The 17,297-nt window shown below is 44.2% G+C and overlaps 1 protein-coding gene across 1 annotated transcript; it reads left to right on the top strand.

Moving 5' to 3' along the window:
- The first annotated feature begins 695 nt into the window (after positions 1-695).
- VTCN1 (V-set domain containing T cell activation inhibitor 1) lies at positions 696-13,651 on the top strand. The gene is made up of 5 exons (XM_073309968.1): positions 696-759; positions 5,933-6,280; positions 11,152-11,430; positions 12,533-12,699; positions 13,352-13,651. The coding sequence occupies exons 1-4, from the start codon at positions 696-698 to the stop codon at positions 12,652-12,654; spliced, it is 813 nt and encodes a 270-aa protein (XP_073166069.1). The 3' UTR covers positions 12,655-12,699; positions 13,352-13,651.
- The last annotated feature ends 3,646 nt before the right edge of the window (positions 13,652-17,297 follow it).

The following is a 17,297-nucleotide window of genomic DNA, read 5'->3' as shown; positions in this document are numbered from 1 at the left end:
GCTCCGTTTACAGGCCAGGGAGGACAGATACCGCTCACTGCATATCTCACCAGTCTGAGAGGGTGGAATGATCTTCCCCAAGACCCAGGGACCATCACAAACCTCATCCACTTCCCATTCCAAGGGCAAGGTGCAGTTTGTTGTCTTTGCCGTCTCTGACATAAACATAGAACAACATGAGTATTAAAAACTAAACAAAAAACCAACCAGGAAACCCCTGCTAATACAAGACACTCCCTCCACTCCACATGCTTTTCCCCCCAGGGAGGGGATGAGAGAACAAACAACACGTGACAGATGTTAGTCATGTTGCTTAAGGCACTACAGGAAAATGCTCAGATACTGCAGTGATCAGGCCAGTATAAGAACTTATATAGAATAGATATGTCAACAAAGGGAAGAAATATTAATGAATGAGATGAGCCAGCCTTTCCCACTGTAAAAGTTCTGACCTGACCACCCACCCCCAGCTCTGCTGGTGCACCGCATTCCTGCCTGCACAGCTCACTGCTACTCCAGTCCTGCAAATGTCACCACGATGCTAATCTACCACACTCTTAGACCTGCAGCTCCCACTGTTATCCCAGCTCTGACTTTCTTCTTTGAGCAGAGACTGAGAACTATGCCCAAGTGTGTGATAATGTTATGATTTAGAGGAGAGAGTCTGCTAAATAATTTTTTTTTTTTTAAATAGCATGATCACCATCATCATAATCCTGGTAGCAGTGATTGTGCTGATCATCGGCTTTGGTGTTTCAGGTATGTGATTACTTCCTGGCAGCATTTTTTGCCCAATCTGAGCATCGTTCTGTTGCATCTCAGTTGGCGTTTTGGAAGTACATGCCACTGGGCAATCATCCTGCTGAAGGATGGACTCCCCTACTCCCCCGGCCCTGTGAGTTTGCTTCAACTGAAATTTTAGGCTTCTTGTTAATCTCAGAATATTTCAGTAGTGGTATGAATCTGTGATAATTTTTTAACTGAGTCTGGGGTCCTGCATTCTAATCCTAGCTCAGACCCTAGTATGCTGTGTAGTATCTGTCATAGAATCATAGATGATTAAGGTTGGAAGAGACCTCAGGAGGTAATCTAGTCCAACCCCCTGCTCAAAGCAGGACCAACACTAACTAAATCATCCCAGCCAGAGCTTTGTCAAGCGGGCCTTAAAAACCAAGGATGGAGAGTCCACCAGCTCCCTAGGTAACCCATTCCAGTGCTTCACCACCCTCCTAGTGAAATAGTGTTTCCTAATATCCAACCTAGACTTCCCCCACTGTAGCTTGAGACCATTGCTACTTGTTCTGTCATCTGCCACCACTGAGAACAGCCGAGCTCCATCCCCTTTGAAACCCCCCATCAGCTAGTTGAAGGCTGATATCAAATCCCCCGTCACTCTTCTGCAGACTAAATAACCCCACTTCCCTCAGCTCTTCTCGTAAGTCATGTGCCCCAGCCCCCTAATAATTTTTGTTGCCCTCCGCTGGACTCTCTCCAATTTGTCCACATCCCTTCTCTACTGGGGGGAACAAAATTGGACGCAATACTCCAGTTGTGGCCTCACCAGTGTCGAATAGAGGGGAATAATCACTTCCCTCGATCTGCTGGCCATGCTCCTACTAATACAGCCCAATATGCTATTAGCCTTCTTGGCAACCAGGGCACACTGTTGACTCATATCCAGCTTCTCGTCCACTGGAATTTCCAGGTCCTTTTCTGCAGACCTTTCTGAAGTCCTTTTCGGGCAAGTCACTTTGTTGTGTCAGTTTCCCCCTCTGTGGGGAAAAAACAGCATGTGATCATGTAATTAAAGACTGTGTCATAATGCATACGCAAAAGAGGGATGAATTAAGGTTCCACAGGCCACTTTATTTCTGTAATTTCCTGCCTTCTGAGGATTTCTCTTTGGAATCTTAATAGCCTTCTTTTAACATAGTTTGTTTTGTATATAAGTTCCTAGGGTTTTAAAAAGGAAAAAACAATTCTATTTATAAGCAATTATCATGGCCACCTCTTACAGATTATAATGAGGGTTTCCACTCACAACCTTCAACACTTCAGCACATTTTCAGCTTGCGCTAATTGGGCAGCTCTGCTAGCTGGCAGCAGGCACAGACTGCTATACTCTATGGACCAGCTGCTACAGGATGCATAATACATTATAACAGTGGGTTACATATGCAAGGAAGATCCATTCTACAGTCAGCATAGCCAAGTACATAGAAGCAGTGTGGCTAAATAGAGCTACCAAAGTAGAGTGCTAGGTTCTCTTCCTAGTTCTGCTGTAATATCTCAGTGGGGTGTGAAGCCTTGTTCCATAATGTGCATTGTGAAAGACATGGTGAGTGGATGAAGTGAAACGTAATCTTATGATGATCTGGTTCCCAGTTCAGTGCACCTTCCCCAGGACAGTGAAATCTGCTGGTGTGGGATGGAGGAGGGATAGAAGGATCCATTTTGCCTGATTCTATTTGGCTTTTTATACAGCCCTTGGCACTGTAGTACTATCTAAAAGTGCATAAGGTGACATGACTAGCCATCTGTCATGTGTGATTGTTCTTTCTCTCTTCCTCCTCCCACGGAGAAAGTATGAGTGCTTTATGCTTTATTTTGTTTCAAATAATGTAATATGTACACTTTGCTATGTGTACTCAAGACAGCAGGTTGAAGAAATGCCTCTGGGAATGGAAGGGGGTGAGTTTTGTGTGATGCTTCTTTGTTCCTGGGGGAGTTTGTTCCAGTTTTGGATCAGCCTCTGAGAAAGCTGTACAAAGATGAGCTCTAACATTGTGTGGACAATTCCACTGTGCCTGAGGAATGGAGTTGTTAGCTCATAGAAGAGCTCTAGGCAATCTTTTCGGTATCCTGGTACCAAACTACTGAGGACTGAGGCCTTGAACTTGACTTGCTATTCTGTGGGAAGCCAGCCTAAAGAGCAAGGGCAGGTTTGATATCCTTACGGTAGCCTGTGTTGCTGAATAGACATGCTGCTGCATTCTAAGCCAATTGGAGTTTTCTGACAGCTGAGGGCTTCCTGCCAAGCTATATGGCATTGCCATAGTCCAGAAGGGAAAAGACAAAGCCATTTATTACTGAGGCCAGGTCATCAGCCGCCAGGATGGGACAGTCTCCTGAGTAGCTGTAGATGATGGAACATGCTACTTGCAGTTGTTGATAGAACAGGTTGCTTGTCTGTGTCCCATTCAGAAGTCCAGTTCTGTGCAACCATAGGAAAGAACTAAGGGGAATCAGGAGGAAGAATTGTATTTACAATTAATATAATCAAATTGGGAGGCCAGGTAGCCAGCCAGGATGGCCCTAAGCAAATGTCTATCTCCACTTCCACAACACATTTGGTCCCATCCCTTTTTCAAAAGTGTTATGAATATTATTGATTGTGTAATTTGGTATGTATACTTTCCATTATATAAACCCTTTTAAAATTGGCTTTGTTCACTTGCATTTATTCTTTCCCCATTTAATGCCATTTAGTTGATTTTTTTTCTCTTATTTCTGCTCTGTTTGTTATCTTTTCTTCCATCTTTTTCGGTCTGTTTTCCTCTCCATATCACTGTTCTCTATTTCCTTCTCTTCTCCTTCTTTTCCCTTTCTATTCTATGTTCTCTTCTTCCTTCTTCCAAATTTCCAGTCTTTCTTCCTCTCCCACTCTCAATTCTTTCTTTAACTTTTTTCTATGTGTATGTACAGCACCTAGCGCAATGTAATCTCATTTGGGGCCCCTAGAAGCTAATGTAATACAAATGAAAATAATAATAAAGGAGACAGAGGTGCTTAACTGTCTGACACAGTATTTGTGGTCTGTTGCCTTATGTACTTGCCTCGTTAGTCATTGGCTAACATATTCCTCCCTTTTAAATTTAGTCTCCTTCCTTCTCTTCTTATTTCTTTCATCTGGATACAGGATGAACCCACCTGCCAGCTTGCCTTGGGTGTGAACCAAAGAGAATAGGAGATGTCATAAATATAAAGGGAAGGGTAACCACTTTTCTGTATACATTGCTATAAAATCTCTCCTGGCCAGAGGCAAAACCCTTTCACCTGTAAAGGGTTAAGAAGCTAAGGTAACCTAGCTGGCACTACCCAAAATGACCAATGAGAGGACAAGATACTTTCAAATCTCGGGGGGGGGGGGAGGCTTGATCTGTCTGTGTGATGCTTTTGCCGGGAACAGATCAGGAATGCAGCCTTACAACTCCTATTAAGTTAGTAAGTAATCTAGCTAGTAATCCTTTTGTTTAATGGCTGGTAAAATAAGCTGTGCTGGAGGGAATGTCTATTCCTGTTTTTGTGTCTTTTTGTAACTTAAGGTTTTGCCTAGAGGGATTCTCTATGTTTTGAATCTGATTACCCTGTAAGGTATTTACCATCCTGATTTTACAGAGGTGATTCTCTTACTTTTTCTTTAATTAAAATTCTTCTTTTAAGAACCTGATTGATTTTTCATTGTTCTTAAGATCCAAGGGTTTGGGTCTGTGTTCACCTGTACAAATTGGTGAGGATTCTTATCAAGCCTTCCCCAGGAAAAGGGGTGTAGGGCGTGGGGAGATATTTTGGGGGAAGACGTCTCCAAGTGGGCTCTTTCCCTGTTCCTTGGTTAAAATGCTTGCTGGTGGCAGCATAGGGTTCAAGGACAAGGCAAAGTTTGTACCTTGGGGAAGTTTTTAACCTAAGCTGGTAAGAATAAGCTTAAGGGGTCTTTCATGCAGGTCCCCACATCTGTACCCTAGAGTTCAGAGTGGGGAAGGAACCTTGACAGGAGAGTTCTGTCCTAGAAGGAAAAGACCCTGAGTTAGGGATTCACTGGGCTGCCAGCCCATCAATAGGCTCCTGACAGAACAAGGAGCAATGGTCTCAAGTTACAGTGGGGGAGGTCTAGGTTGGATATTAGGAAACATTATTTCACTAGGAGGGTGGTGAAGCACTGGAATGGGTTACCTAGGGAGGTGGTGGAATCGCCATCCTTAGAGGTTTTTAAGACCTGGCTTGACAAAGCCCTGGCTGGGATGATTTAGTTGGGGTTGGTCCTGCTTTGAGCAGGGGGTTGGACTAGATGACCTCCTGAAGTCTCTTCCAACCCTGATATTCTATGATTCTAAGGTAGATTCAGCTCTGCCTCTGAGCATGATGGGAAATAATCACATTAAAAACCTCCTGCTGTCTCCCTAGGGTAGTTTGGGTGAGACAGCCTGTAGAGGAGTATTGCACAGAAAGAGGATCTGGCTCAGGCAAGGAGTTTGTTCCCAAGGTGATCTGCTAGGACAAAAGCTGGGGATCTGTGGAGATCTGCTGCTTTGTAATGGAGGCCAGTAGCCTGAAGAAGGCAAACGCTGATTTGCTAGATCCCACTACTGGTGGAATGTATGTTGGCCTTTTTATTTTTCTCTTGAATGTTACATCTCTGTAGAATGAGGAGTTTGCTGTTTGCAGTATCTTTTGTAAATACCTACACCTGTGGAAGGAATATAAAGAGACCCTGAGCAACAAAAGCTTTTGTCAAAAGCCATTTATATCTGCACTTTTAAAAAAAGAGTCAGTGAGAAAAATCCCCTAGAAAGGGAATCAAGCTAGTAGAGAACATGCTTTTATAACCTTTATCGAAATGATTTTCTCTTGTCCTTTGGGGAGGAACTGCTTTTCAGAGTGGGAAGGTACGTTGTAATAACACCCCAAAGAGCTTTGTAAAAAGCGTTTTTACGAAACACAACTCAAGAACCAGATTCCAGTAGCTCTAGCCACACCAGGATCTGCAGTAGCCAGCTGCTAGTGCCCTTCTGAGGTGGTTAAAGGCATTCTGCCTCTGGCTTGGTCGTTCACATTGCAGCAAGAGCCTGTTAATGCCCAGGGTGTTCTGGCTTGCTGCTGTCCTTTACCCATCACATTGTCATGGCACTGAACGTGTGCTCTTTCATTGCAGGGAGACGCTACATCAGTGTCACCACACTAACCTCTGCTGGGAACATTGGGGAAGATGGCATCCTGGGCTGCACTTTCGAACCTGACATCAAGCTCAGCAACATAGAGATTCGGTGGGCTAAAGCTGGGGTCTCTGGGATGGTGCATGAGTTTAAAGGCGGCAAGGACCATCTAAAGGACCAGGATGAAGTGTTCAAGGGCCGGACAGCGGTGTTCGCAGAGCAGGTGATTGGTGGGAACGCCTCCTTGATGCTGAGAGATGTGCAGCTCTCCGATGCTGGTGCTTACAAGTGCTCTGTCACCACATCCAAAGGGAATGGAGAAGCAGGGCTGGAATATAAGACTGGAGGTGAGGAAAACCTAGTGAGAGAGCCAAAAAAACCAAGCCAAACCCAGAGGAGTTGTTTCCGGAATTCTGTTATTTGTGACAGGCCCGGCTAATGCAGATAGGCACCATGCAAACTGAGCTGCACTGCTCTGCTCATACACCAGAATCCTCACATTTAGCATCCTCTTCTATTCCAGTCCAGGGTCCCCCCAGAGCTCCACCAACTCATTTCTGTCCAAACATGCAGCACATCCTTCTCTAACAGGCCTTGGACACTGTACACCTCTGTCAAGTCCCTCACTCCTGACCCTCAGCCCTACTGCTATTTCAGTGCTGGGGCACTCCACCACTACAGGTCTGCCCATGTTCCTCAATCCTAACCTGCAATGGCTGCTGCTATTCCATTCCTGAGCCTCCTGCCACAAATCACGCTGTGAAGTGGGCAAACTCCCTCAAGCAATCAAGGACAGTGTGCTAAATCCCGTCAACTTGCATTGGTGCCTGTAGGGCAGTAAAATGAATCCAGGATTCTGGAGATGGATGGCAAGTCACACTACAGCCAACTCTGGAATTCAGGTTCCAGAGCTGTGCAAGCTTCCATTTAAACATATATATGACCTCCCTGCATGACAGTTTTTGATGATCCCTTTGGAACTACAAGGGTAAATCCAGGTATATCTCCCAAATTTACCAGTCCTTTTCTGTGCTTCCTTCTGTCTCAACTGTTCCTGAGACTTGCTGCATCTTCCCTGTGGTTCTCTAGCAAAACATTTGAGTAAGGAGAAACGTGGGACTAGCTAAGTAATTCACTGTGGGGAATCTGAGGTTTGTCTCCTGCTTCAGAAATTGGAGGGTGTTTGAGACCTGGGAGTTGACAGGTTACTCTGCTCCTAGCGGAAGCAGTGCTGCCTGTCATATGAGACTAGTGAAACAGTCGCTTTCTTCTAACACTGAACAAGGAGCTTTATTAGGCGTTGTCTACCCTGGGATTTTTGCATGACACCTGCTGCAGATTCTGCCACGTCAAGGGTATTCTCAAAAAACAGCCAGTTTCCTCTCCCTTTGTGCCACTCAGGGAGCAGATCAGGACAGAGAATCTGGCCTTCGGGCCTTAATTAGTCCTTCTTTGTGCTAACTGTTCTAATTCACAGGGCTTTGTTTTACTGTGTAGATCTGTAAAATCATGCTAAGTTACAGTACCTTAGCAAACTTCTTGTAGAGAAAATATTTCTTTCATCAGTGACATTTTTGCATTCTGCATATCAGAATGAATTTGTGCAGCAGTTTGCTGTCCCCTTCATGCTCCCACTCGACTATACTGTAGATCTCTAATCAATGATTTCACCCACTGTGATCTGTCCACACTTCCCCTTGCTTCCAGGAAAATTGGAAAGCACTGCAGCAACCTCCTTCCATTCTCTGCCAGAATGAGGCATCTCGAATTATCCGTGGCCAGAAGTGTATTGCTGTAGGTCAAAGGATAAGAGGGTAGGGAAAGTAAACAAGAGAAATGAATGTAGAAGAGTTTCCTTGGAGCTTCCAAAGAAATTCAGGGACTTCCCCTCCCTTTCCATGTCTTTGCTCTGGGAAATAAAATTATTTTTAAATGCCCCATTTAGAAACATAATTTAACTTTTCCTCCATTGACTGTTTTTGCTTTTCTCGGTTGCTCAGCTGACTACATAAAGGGCCTGATTCTAACTTCATACATGCACACTATTTATAGAATCGAACCATCTGCCTGGTAGCGATTTCATAGGAATCCAGGTCGCTCTTGTGTAATAATAATTAGATTTTATTAATTATTGAGTGACTGCATTTTCTTTCCATAGCTCAGATCATAACTAGAGCCATGTGAACTACTTCTAGCAAGGAATTGATGGTCACATCTGGAGCCCTTTTCTGTTTGCCAGTTTTCTACAAACTTTGATATTTGCTAATTTGTTCATTAAGAAAAAATATTTATTCTAACATTAGTGCCAATGGGTTGGTCATATCATGGCTATTGTGTCAGATGTTTATTAGTGGATCCTTGTGATTGTTCATCTAGTAATGCTGTAGTTTCTGCTCCATGATTGGAGGCCTGAAACTTTTTAAAAATAGGCTTTAAATTACTATAACATTGTCATGTTGAAGATGGTCATGCAGATACTTCCAGGGCAAGCCTTTGCACTATCAAATATTCACATGAGTATTTGTGACATGTTTTACTTTGTATGAACATTTTAGTTAAATTCATCTAAATCTTTGACACAGGCTGGTCGTCTTTAATCCAGCCACATTTGCAGAAAGTGAATTAACATGGTTGTGGATAGCATTGCTGCTAATCCGAAGGTTTAATCATACAAAAGTTCACCGTATTCACCTAGCAGTAGTTATAACTAGCTTTCCATTACTAGCTTGATATGTTTTTTTGTTTTGGGTGGTTTTTTTTTGTTTAAGCCTTCCTCAGAAAACACACTTTCTAGCTAGAATTTCTTAGGGGTGCTCTCCTGCTAGAGGAGACTTTTTCAGAGCTATTTCAAGCTAACCAGACACAATATTTTTGAAGACATGGGATTAGCATAATTGTATTTTCAAAATCAAAAATCAGGGACACGGAGTTGACATTTTTAGGGTCACAAAATAGTTATAGAAAAGGCAAAAATGCACTTTACAAATGCGTATTGGTGTTGCTATTGCCAGCTTGTGACTAAACAGTGGCACAAACATAATTCTTAGAGTGGAGAATAGTTGTTCAGTACTGTAGTATTCTGAATTAGTTTATGATGAAACACTACATTCACTTTGAGGAAGTCTACACTCATTTGACTTTTCTCTGCAATCCAGATACTGTTCATCACTTTGAACACACATTCCACATGACTTTGTTCCTGGTAACACACAGCAATGAAAAAAACCAGGACAAACTATGAGTGGCATGGTAAATCTGGTATATGTGTCTCTTTTACATAAGCCCATGCGTTCAAAAGCGCTCAACACTCACAATTAGGGCTAAATTTTCAATTGTGAATGCTGAGCGCTTCTGAAAAATTCTGCCATAATAATCAAACCTATCACTACTATAAATGAGTACAACGCCACTGAGGTCAAGAGTATTTCACCTGCTTATGTCATCTTTGGATCTGTGTTATGCCTGTAAGAGCTTATTTTCACTAAAGTGCTTTATGGCTTGTATGTCACTGGATGTAGTTACCATGAGTCAGTACATGCACGTGGCAGCCATTTTTAATGTGCTTGCTGTTGCACCCACACTAGTGTTGCCCTCAGCCATGTGAGTGGCCATGTCTTCTGGGCATGTATCTCAGAGTTTGCAGACCCAGGCCACATAGCAGTGCTTTGAGGTGACCTTTGGGGACACCCTCATGAGCAGCTAGGGGAATTGTGAGAGGAGAGTTCAAACTCTTGCAGCTTTCACAATCAGAGGACCCTTCCCCCACAACCACCCATCACCGTTGGGAAAAAAAAAATCCCCCAATTCCTTTTGGGCTGGTTCTCCACAATAATCATGGGTTCAGAAGTCACCAACTTTTTTAAAAGTTCCAGTCCAACCACATGGGCCCCAGTTGCAGGCCAACTTATTTTAGAGACTAATCTGCAAACACTCTTTCTGGAGCATGGAGGCTGCACAAGCCCAAGACCTGTCACCTCTGGTATAGCAGGGGTTGCAGCCTGACCAGCTGGCAGCCTGACAATGGGGGACTGAATAAGACGAATGGGCCTGCCATACTTGGTTGAGTGAAGGGCTGAATGGACTTCTGGTGGGTGAAGTGCACACAGGCAAGCAGTATTATTATACCAGGCCCAAGGGCACAGAGTAGTGGGACTACATTGTTCTTCAGACCTAGGCTGGGCAGCCGTGGTTCTAAAAAGCTCACATAAGGAAGGCTGCTTTTCTGGAACTCTTTTGAAGAGCTCACACTGGCCCTGAAGCACCAGAGTACCAGGAGGAGAGCCTTGTTCTCTGTGCAAAAGCTTGTGGCAATTGGCCTGGAGGAAGTGGCCACCTCTGATTGGTGCAGGTCACTTGGGGACCAGTTTGGAGTCAGTAAATCCACTATGGATTCTGCAGTGCTGGAACTTTGTGATGCTATAAATCAATAGTCCCCAAACTTTTTACCTCGCCCCTCCCCCCCCCCACACCCTACCTACCTACTTCTGGGAGGGGGAATGAGGACGGGGTAAGGAGGTCGAGGCTGGGGCCACAGCTGAGGGCAGAGGTGGGAGTGAACCCTTGGCTGGGACCCTTGATGTGGGGGCTGGCAGCCGCGGCCAGAAGCAGATCCCTGGGCCACATGGCTGGCAGCTGGGGCCAGGGGCGGAGCTGGGTGGTGCTCCCTCCTTGCCCCCAGATTAAAGACCTCTGCTATAACTGGTATGCTGCAGGAATGCGTGGTGAGGGTGGCCAAAGTAGTTCTACAAGCACATTTGCCTGTTTTTCTTGAACGTATTTTCTCTCCCCTGTTATGAGAAATATTCTCAGAAGAGGGGGAAGTGGCCAGTTGACTAAAGGGGAAACAGGGGCCCTGACTCTACAGTTTAATCAAGTGCCAACTGGAAAACTAAGAGAAATGTTTTCCCCAGAGGCTGTAAGGTTCAGGCAGGTGCCTCAGTGGAACTTGTTAGCTTGATAAACCAAGTTGCTCAGGTATAAGGAACTTTGGGATATTCTGTATTCAGTCCCAGACATAGTTAATTGCATGGAACTCTGCCTGCCATGGAAGGATGAAGACTGGTGCTTGAATCTCTGGTTTCAGGGTAAGTACTTAGATGTTACAGTAATAGGCCCTCTAGAAATACGATACAGCAGACAGGCACAGTCGGTATTTTATACCAGATGCCTAGAGGTTCCAGTTTTGTTCACCACTCTTCTCTTTTAACTGATTCTACAGCCTTCAGCTCTCCAGAGATGCATGTGGATTACAACAGCAGCATGGACACCCTGCGGTGTGAGGCTCCTCGGTGGTTCCCGCAACCTGTTGTGGTTTGGACCTCACACAATAACACCAGGGACAACTTATCTGAGGTCTCCAACACCAGCTTCAAGCTGAACTCTGAGAATGTGACTATGAACGTGGTATCTGTTCTGCACAACATCACAGCTAATACTACCTATACCTGTGTTATCAAGAATGACATTGCCAAAGCTACAGGGGACATCGAAGTGACAGGTACATTCCAGCACCACTTAAAGGCATTAGACATGGGCTGAAGATGTGTTAACGACTGCATGAGGGCTTACGTAGTATGGAATTTGGAGTGAGCTACAGAGCCTTTCCAGTTGCTGGTTCCAATCCAGACCCCAGCTAGGATAGGCTGGATGGCTCAGGGGGACTAAGGGACCTTTCACCTCCCAGTTGCTTGTTCTAAATCTGGTCCTAGCTTAGGGCTTGTCTACACATACAGAGCTTCAACTGCGCAGTCGCACTGCTGAAGCACGTTAGTGAAGCGGCGTAGTTAACCTGTGAGAGGCAGTAGCTACGTTGATTGGAGAAGCTCTCTCATCAACATAGCGCTGTCTACAGCAGGGCTAGGTCGGTATAACTGCATCGCCCAGGGCGGTGGATTTTTCGCACCTCTGAGTGATGTAGTCATACCGATGTAAGTTTGTGGTGTAGGCCTGGTCTTAGTCAAAGGGAAATTTATCTAAGCGTACCTGAAAATATTCTCATTGAGTAAGAAAGTCCACAGATCCACTGCGATGAGTCTTCAGCCTGCATGTAATTGGGGGTAGAACTGGACCTGTCAGGCACTGACACTAGGGGAATAGACTGACTGTTGAGAACTTCCATATCTGGGATCATTCCATTTGATGGTCTCTCATTAGAGACAGTGTTCACTATAGCTTGACAAGACAAATGGTCTCTCCTGCTGCGGAGCACGGCAATAGAGGTGACAGTGAAAACTTTTGGAAATTTGAAACTGTTTGAGGAGCTCTCCATGGGGATACTTTCCTCTAACAAAAAAGCAACTTCTATCTGGCGACTAAAGTGTTCCGTTTGTTTCAAGAGTGGATTGCATCTTTTGGACCTTGTTTTGAAGAAAGGAAATTTTCAGATAAACTTAGACAAGTTTTCCTACTCTTCACCATGCTGAGGTCCACAGAACTGTCACAATGGGAATTTCACAGCAGTGTCCTTGCAGAGTGGGAAGCAGGATCATCCTTTACCCATGGCTATTAAAGAAAGGAAACTCTGGATGCTTATCTTCCCCATGGTGGGGACAAATATGTGAATAAGACAATTCCCTTCAGTCTTTTTTCTTCATTTACAGATTCCAGCATCAAGACGACTGTTCATTTGCAGCTACTGACCATGAACATGGCATCAGCCTCCTTATCCCCTCTTGCCCTTTACTGGATACTTCTACCTCTCCTGTACCTGATGGCTTTGTAGTGCTTGATCTCCATAAAGAAATGTGAAGAGGAGTTAGAACTGGAGGTAAGATTGGAAGGAGAAGTGCAGGGGACAGATCGGTGTGTGGAGACTGTCATTACTGAGCCTTATTAAAGCAACAGGTTGGATCCCAGACCTCTGTGGCTATGGTAGTAGCTCTTTTTGCTGGCTGAATCCTTCCCCCACCCTTCTGCTTTTGAAGCTAGCATTACAGAGGTGTCCTTTCCTGGATTCCCTCATTCTCCCACAGCCCTCCCCACTTTCTCTGTTTCTTTCCCTATGTTCTCTCCCTCCTTCCCAAATGCTCATTCTTCCACTCAACCCTTTATGCCTCACATCCTTCCCTGCAGGGTTACAGCCTCAACAGTGCCATTGCAGCAGGGGATAGCAACAGGTAATCAACTAAAACAGAAGGCCCATGATCTCTCTCTACAGGACAGACACCACAGCAGTGCTGAGTATGAGAAAAAAAATTTCAGTTTTATCTTCCCTGATGGACTCAGAACTGTCACTATGGCCACCTCCAGGCCTCAGGGTATAGAGTGGGACTAATCTGAAGCTGCTGCTAGTCAGTGTGGGCTTTGCTGCTGTTACTGTGTTGGTTGGTTCATGGACCTGGGTTTTTTTAAAATAAATAAATAAATAAATAAAAAGTTGGGTATGATGGATGTTAATTTATTTTTCTTGTATCTGAAAGATGATGAATTCCACAAGCATACCAGGCGGGATTAAGTGAGAAGGAAGACGTCCGAACCAGAGAATGGGACACATTTTCTTACCTTGATAACTTAGTGATCAAAACTTTGGTATTATCGATCTATGAAGGCTCTAGCCTTGATCACGCAGCTGGAAAAAGGATTTGCCACATTGGATCAGATTGGTGCCTTGAGTTCAGCATATTAGAATATGCAAATTGTGTATTTTCTTAAAATGACCTATAACATTTGATTACCCAGGCCTCACTAATCTATCAGAATTCTCTGAATGTGTCAATAAAATAATGGATTAAGAAAAACTAGTTGACAATTTATTTGAACTTTGTCAAAGGGTTTATAAAAGTCCCATACTAAAGAAGTTATGTAGTCATGATGCAAGAAGCTGGCTAAGAGAGAGAAAACAAAGGCTAGGAATAAATTAATATTCATCATGGCAAAGGGTGAATGGTGGGGAACTATATTAGGATTTTGGTTGTTTAATATATATATTAATAATTTGGAAAGTAGAGTGAGTTGTGAAGAAGCAATATTTGCAGATGACCTAAACTCTGTTTAGGTTACCAATACCAGTAAGGACCAAGCGGACTGAGTAGGCAGCATGCTGGCAGATGAAATTCAGGGTTGACAAATGGAAAGTAATGCATATTGGAGGTAATAATTGCCAATTCAGGGAAAAGGCCTGAGCATCACTGCAGACATCTCAATGAAAATCGCTGCAGAGAGTGTGTAGAAGTGGCAAAAAAGCAAACAAACTGTTAGTACGTACAAGGGATGAGAAGGCGAATAATATGGAGAACATTATAATGCTATTATAAAAGTCATCTAGGATAGTGTTGTTCTGGTCACCCGATTTCAAAAAAAGATGTAGGGGAAGGAAAAGGGGTTCACAGATCAAAGCTGATCAGGAACATTTTGACAACACACTTATCCATCGGAAAATGCTGATTTATTGAAACAAACATTTTGCAGAAACGTCAGTTTTGATGAAACTTTGGTTGGAAGATTTCTCAGATCCAGGGTGTGATTTCTGATCAAAAGCAGAGTGCACCACATCAGAATAGCCTGGTGGTTAGGGTATACACCTGGATTGTAAGAATCAGGCACAGCCAGGACTTGAAATTAGGGCGCATTACATGCCAGCGGAGTGCTCTAACCACTTGGTGGTTGTGGGGGGAATCTCTCACTCCAAAGCTTTTGAAAAGTCTTGGATTCTTTCTGCATCAGAACACAAATGTTGAAACCACTAAATTTTTCACAAACAGAAATCTTGTTTTCCAGCCAGCCCTATTCACAGATGGGTAACAAAAAACGATTTGTAGTTTGAAAAACTCTCATATGAAGAGAAATTGAAAGGATAGGATTGTTTAGAAGGGCTACTAGGATGATCCGAGGAATGGAAAACCTGTCTTATGAAAGGAGACTTAAAGAGCTTGGCTTGTTTAGCCTAACCAAAAGAAGGCTGAGAGGAGATGATTGCTCTCTATAAATATATCAGAGGGATAAATACCACAGAGGGAGAAGAATTATTTAAGCTCAGTACCAATGTGGACACAAGAACAAATGGATATAAACTGGCCATCAGGAAGTTTAGACTTGAAATTAGACGGATTCTAACCATCAGAGGAGTGAAGTTCTGAAACAGCCTCCCAAGGGAAGCAGTGGGGGCAAAAGATATCTGGCTTCAAGACTAAGCTTGATAAGTTTATGGAGGAGAGGATATGATGGAATAGCCTAATATTGGCAATTAATTGATCTTCGACTAACGGTAGCTATGCCCAATGGCCTGTGATGGGATGTTAGATGGGGTGGGATCTGAGTTACCACAGAGATGGGTGTCTGGCTGATGAGTCTTGCTCAGGGTTTAGCTGATGGCCACATTTGGGGTTGGGAAGGAATTTTCCTCCAGGGCAGAGGTCTTGAGGGTTTTTCGCTTTAGAATCATAGAATATCCAGGTTGGAAGGGACTTGAGGAGGTCATCTAGTCCAACCCCCTGCTCAAAGCAGGACCAATCCCCCATTTTTGCCCCAGATCCTAAATGGCCCCCTCAAGGATTGAGCTCACAACCCTGGGTTTAGCAGGCCAATGCTCAAACCACTGAGGTATCCCTCCCCCCGCCCCCTTCCTCTGTAGCGTGGGGCACGAGTCACTTGCTGGAGGCTTCTCTGCACCCTGAAGTCTTTAAACCATGATTTGAGGACTTCAATAGCTCAGACATAAGTTAGGGGTTTGTTACGAGAGTTGCTGGGTGAGATTCTGTGGCCTGCATTGTGCAGGAGGTCAGACTAGATGATCATAATGGTCCCTTCTGACCTTAAAATCTATGATTCTATGTTTACCTTAGAAAGGAGCAAATAGAAGAGGACATGAAAAATATATAAAATAAGCAATAGTCTAAACAAGACAGATTTCTAACTCTTATTTATCCTGTCTCATAACACAAGAACTAGGGGACAGTCACAATTAAATTGAAAGGTGACATTTAAAACTGGTGAAAAAGAGAGTTTGTAACTGGATTGTTGAACTTATTGCTACAGAATACTGAGGATGAGATCTTAGTAGGATTAAAAAAGGATTAGATATTTACAGTAAAATCTGTTTTATCTGTCACCAACTGGAAAGCTCTATAAACCAGCATTTCTGATCTTCATTGAAATTCCAGTTTATAGTCCAGTTGGCACAGAGCCAACAGCGGGTGAGGAGGGGTGTGGAATGTGAGCTCTGGGAGGTCGTTTGGGTGCGAGAGGGGGCTTGAGGCAGCAGGCTGGGATGCAGGGTACCGGATCTGGGGGGTGCTCACCTCTGGCGGCTCACCACAAGTGGCAATCTGTCCCAGCTGCTCCTAGGTTCCCTTCCAATGGGCGGTATGGAGCTAGTGCTCAGGGCAGGATGGGGGCAGTGCGTAGAGCCACCTGCCGCATCTCTGCCTAGGAACAGCTGGAACAGACCACCACTTGTGGGTACCCGCCTGAGGTGAGCAACCCCCAGATCCAGCACCCTGCAACCTCTTCCACGCCCCAGCCTGCTGCCCTGAGCCCCCTTCCGCACCCAAACTCCCTCCCTCTTAGTTACCCGGCATTTTTCACTTACCGGCACCCCCTATTCCCTCAACATGCCAGATAAAACAACTTTTACTGTACATGGATAGCAAGAATATTAATTCTTCATATAGTAATTAACTAGTTATAGAGTTACAATGAAGAAATTATTTACTAGATAAATCATTCAACCAGTAACGGCAACAACATTCTATCAGCTCTTATCAGCATGCAGCTCCACAAGTGCTTGTATTGGTCATACAATTATTCAGGCCTCGTAACAGCTCTCTAGTTTTAGGCTTCCTGTCTGCCTTGGACCGTGAATTGCAGATGCTGGCTATATGCTACACCCAGTAGCATTTTGAATTTTCTCCCTAACTTTACTAGTCAGTTTTATTGTGTGGCCTTTTTTGTGTGTGGTTTTTAAAAACTGAAATTATGTTTCTATGTAACCCTTGAAAACAATCATTCTTCTAAGATGATCCCCAAGTGGGTCTTTTTACATTTTGTGGGCAGTGCCTACTGTTAGCTTGAGGAGGGGTAAGAGACTGACACAGAGCAGCCATTTTGGAGCATCTGACTGAGTCTAGTGGGAAGAGTCAGAAGGCCAAAGCATTCGTTATGTGGACTTGAACTTTATGACTGTTTGCTTCAATTCATGTTCATGTGCCTTTTTAAAACATATTTCAGTCTGGCCAACTGATCTCACATCTCCCCTCTTTGTTCACGGATATAAATGAACTTACTACTCTTCCCAGCTACGTGTCTCAGCAATATGTTCTCCAAGTCTGCAAGTGAAAGGACCATAACTCTGGGTTGAGGAAAGCAAGGCACCCAGCCAGTCCACCCCCTTCCTCTGCACTTCACTCCTGGCACCCTTACGCAGCTCCT

Source organism: Lepidochelys kempii, chromosome 1 (genome assembly GCF_965140285.1).
Source record: "Lepidochelys kempii isolate rLepKem1 chromosome 1, rLepKem1.hap1, whole genome shotgun sequence".
NCBI lineage: Eukaryota > Metazoa > Chordata > Testudines > Cheloniidae > Lepidochelys > Lepidochelys kempii.
Note: the sequence above shows the minus strand (reverse complement) of the source record. Positions and strands in the feature narration are given on the sequence as shown.

Bases quoted from the DNA above. Each gene is read 5' to 3' on its own strand.
- VTCN1 (XM_073309968.1), top strand. From the start codon at position 696: ATGATCACCATCATCATAATCCTGGTAGCAGTGATTGTGCTGATCATC. The intron at 760-5,932 runs GTATGTGATTAC...CTTTCATTGCAG, and splicing joins CATCGGCTTTGGTGTTTCAG to GGAGACGCTACATCAGTGTC. The intron at 6,281-11,151 runs GTGAGGAAAACC...CTGATTCTACAG, and splicing joins GCTGGAATATAAGACTGGAG to CCTTCAGCTCTCCAGAGATG.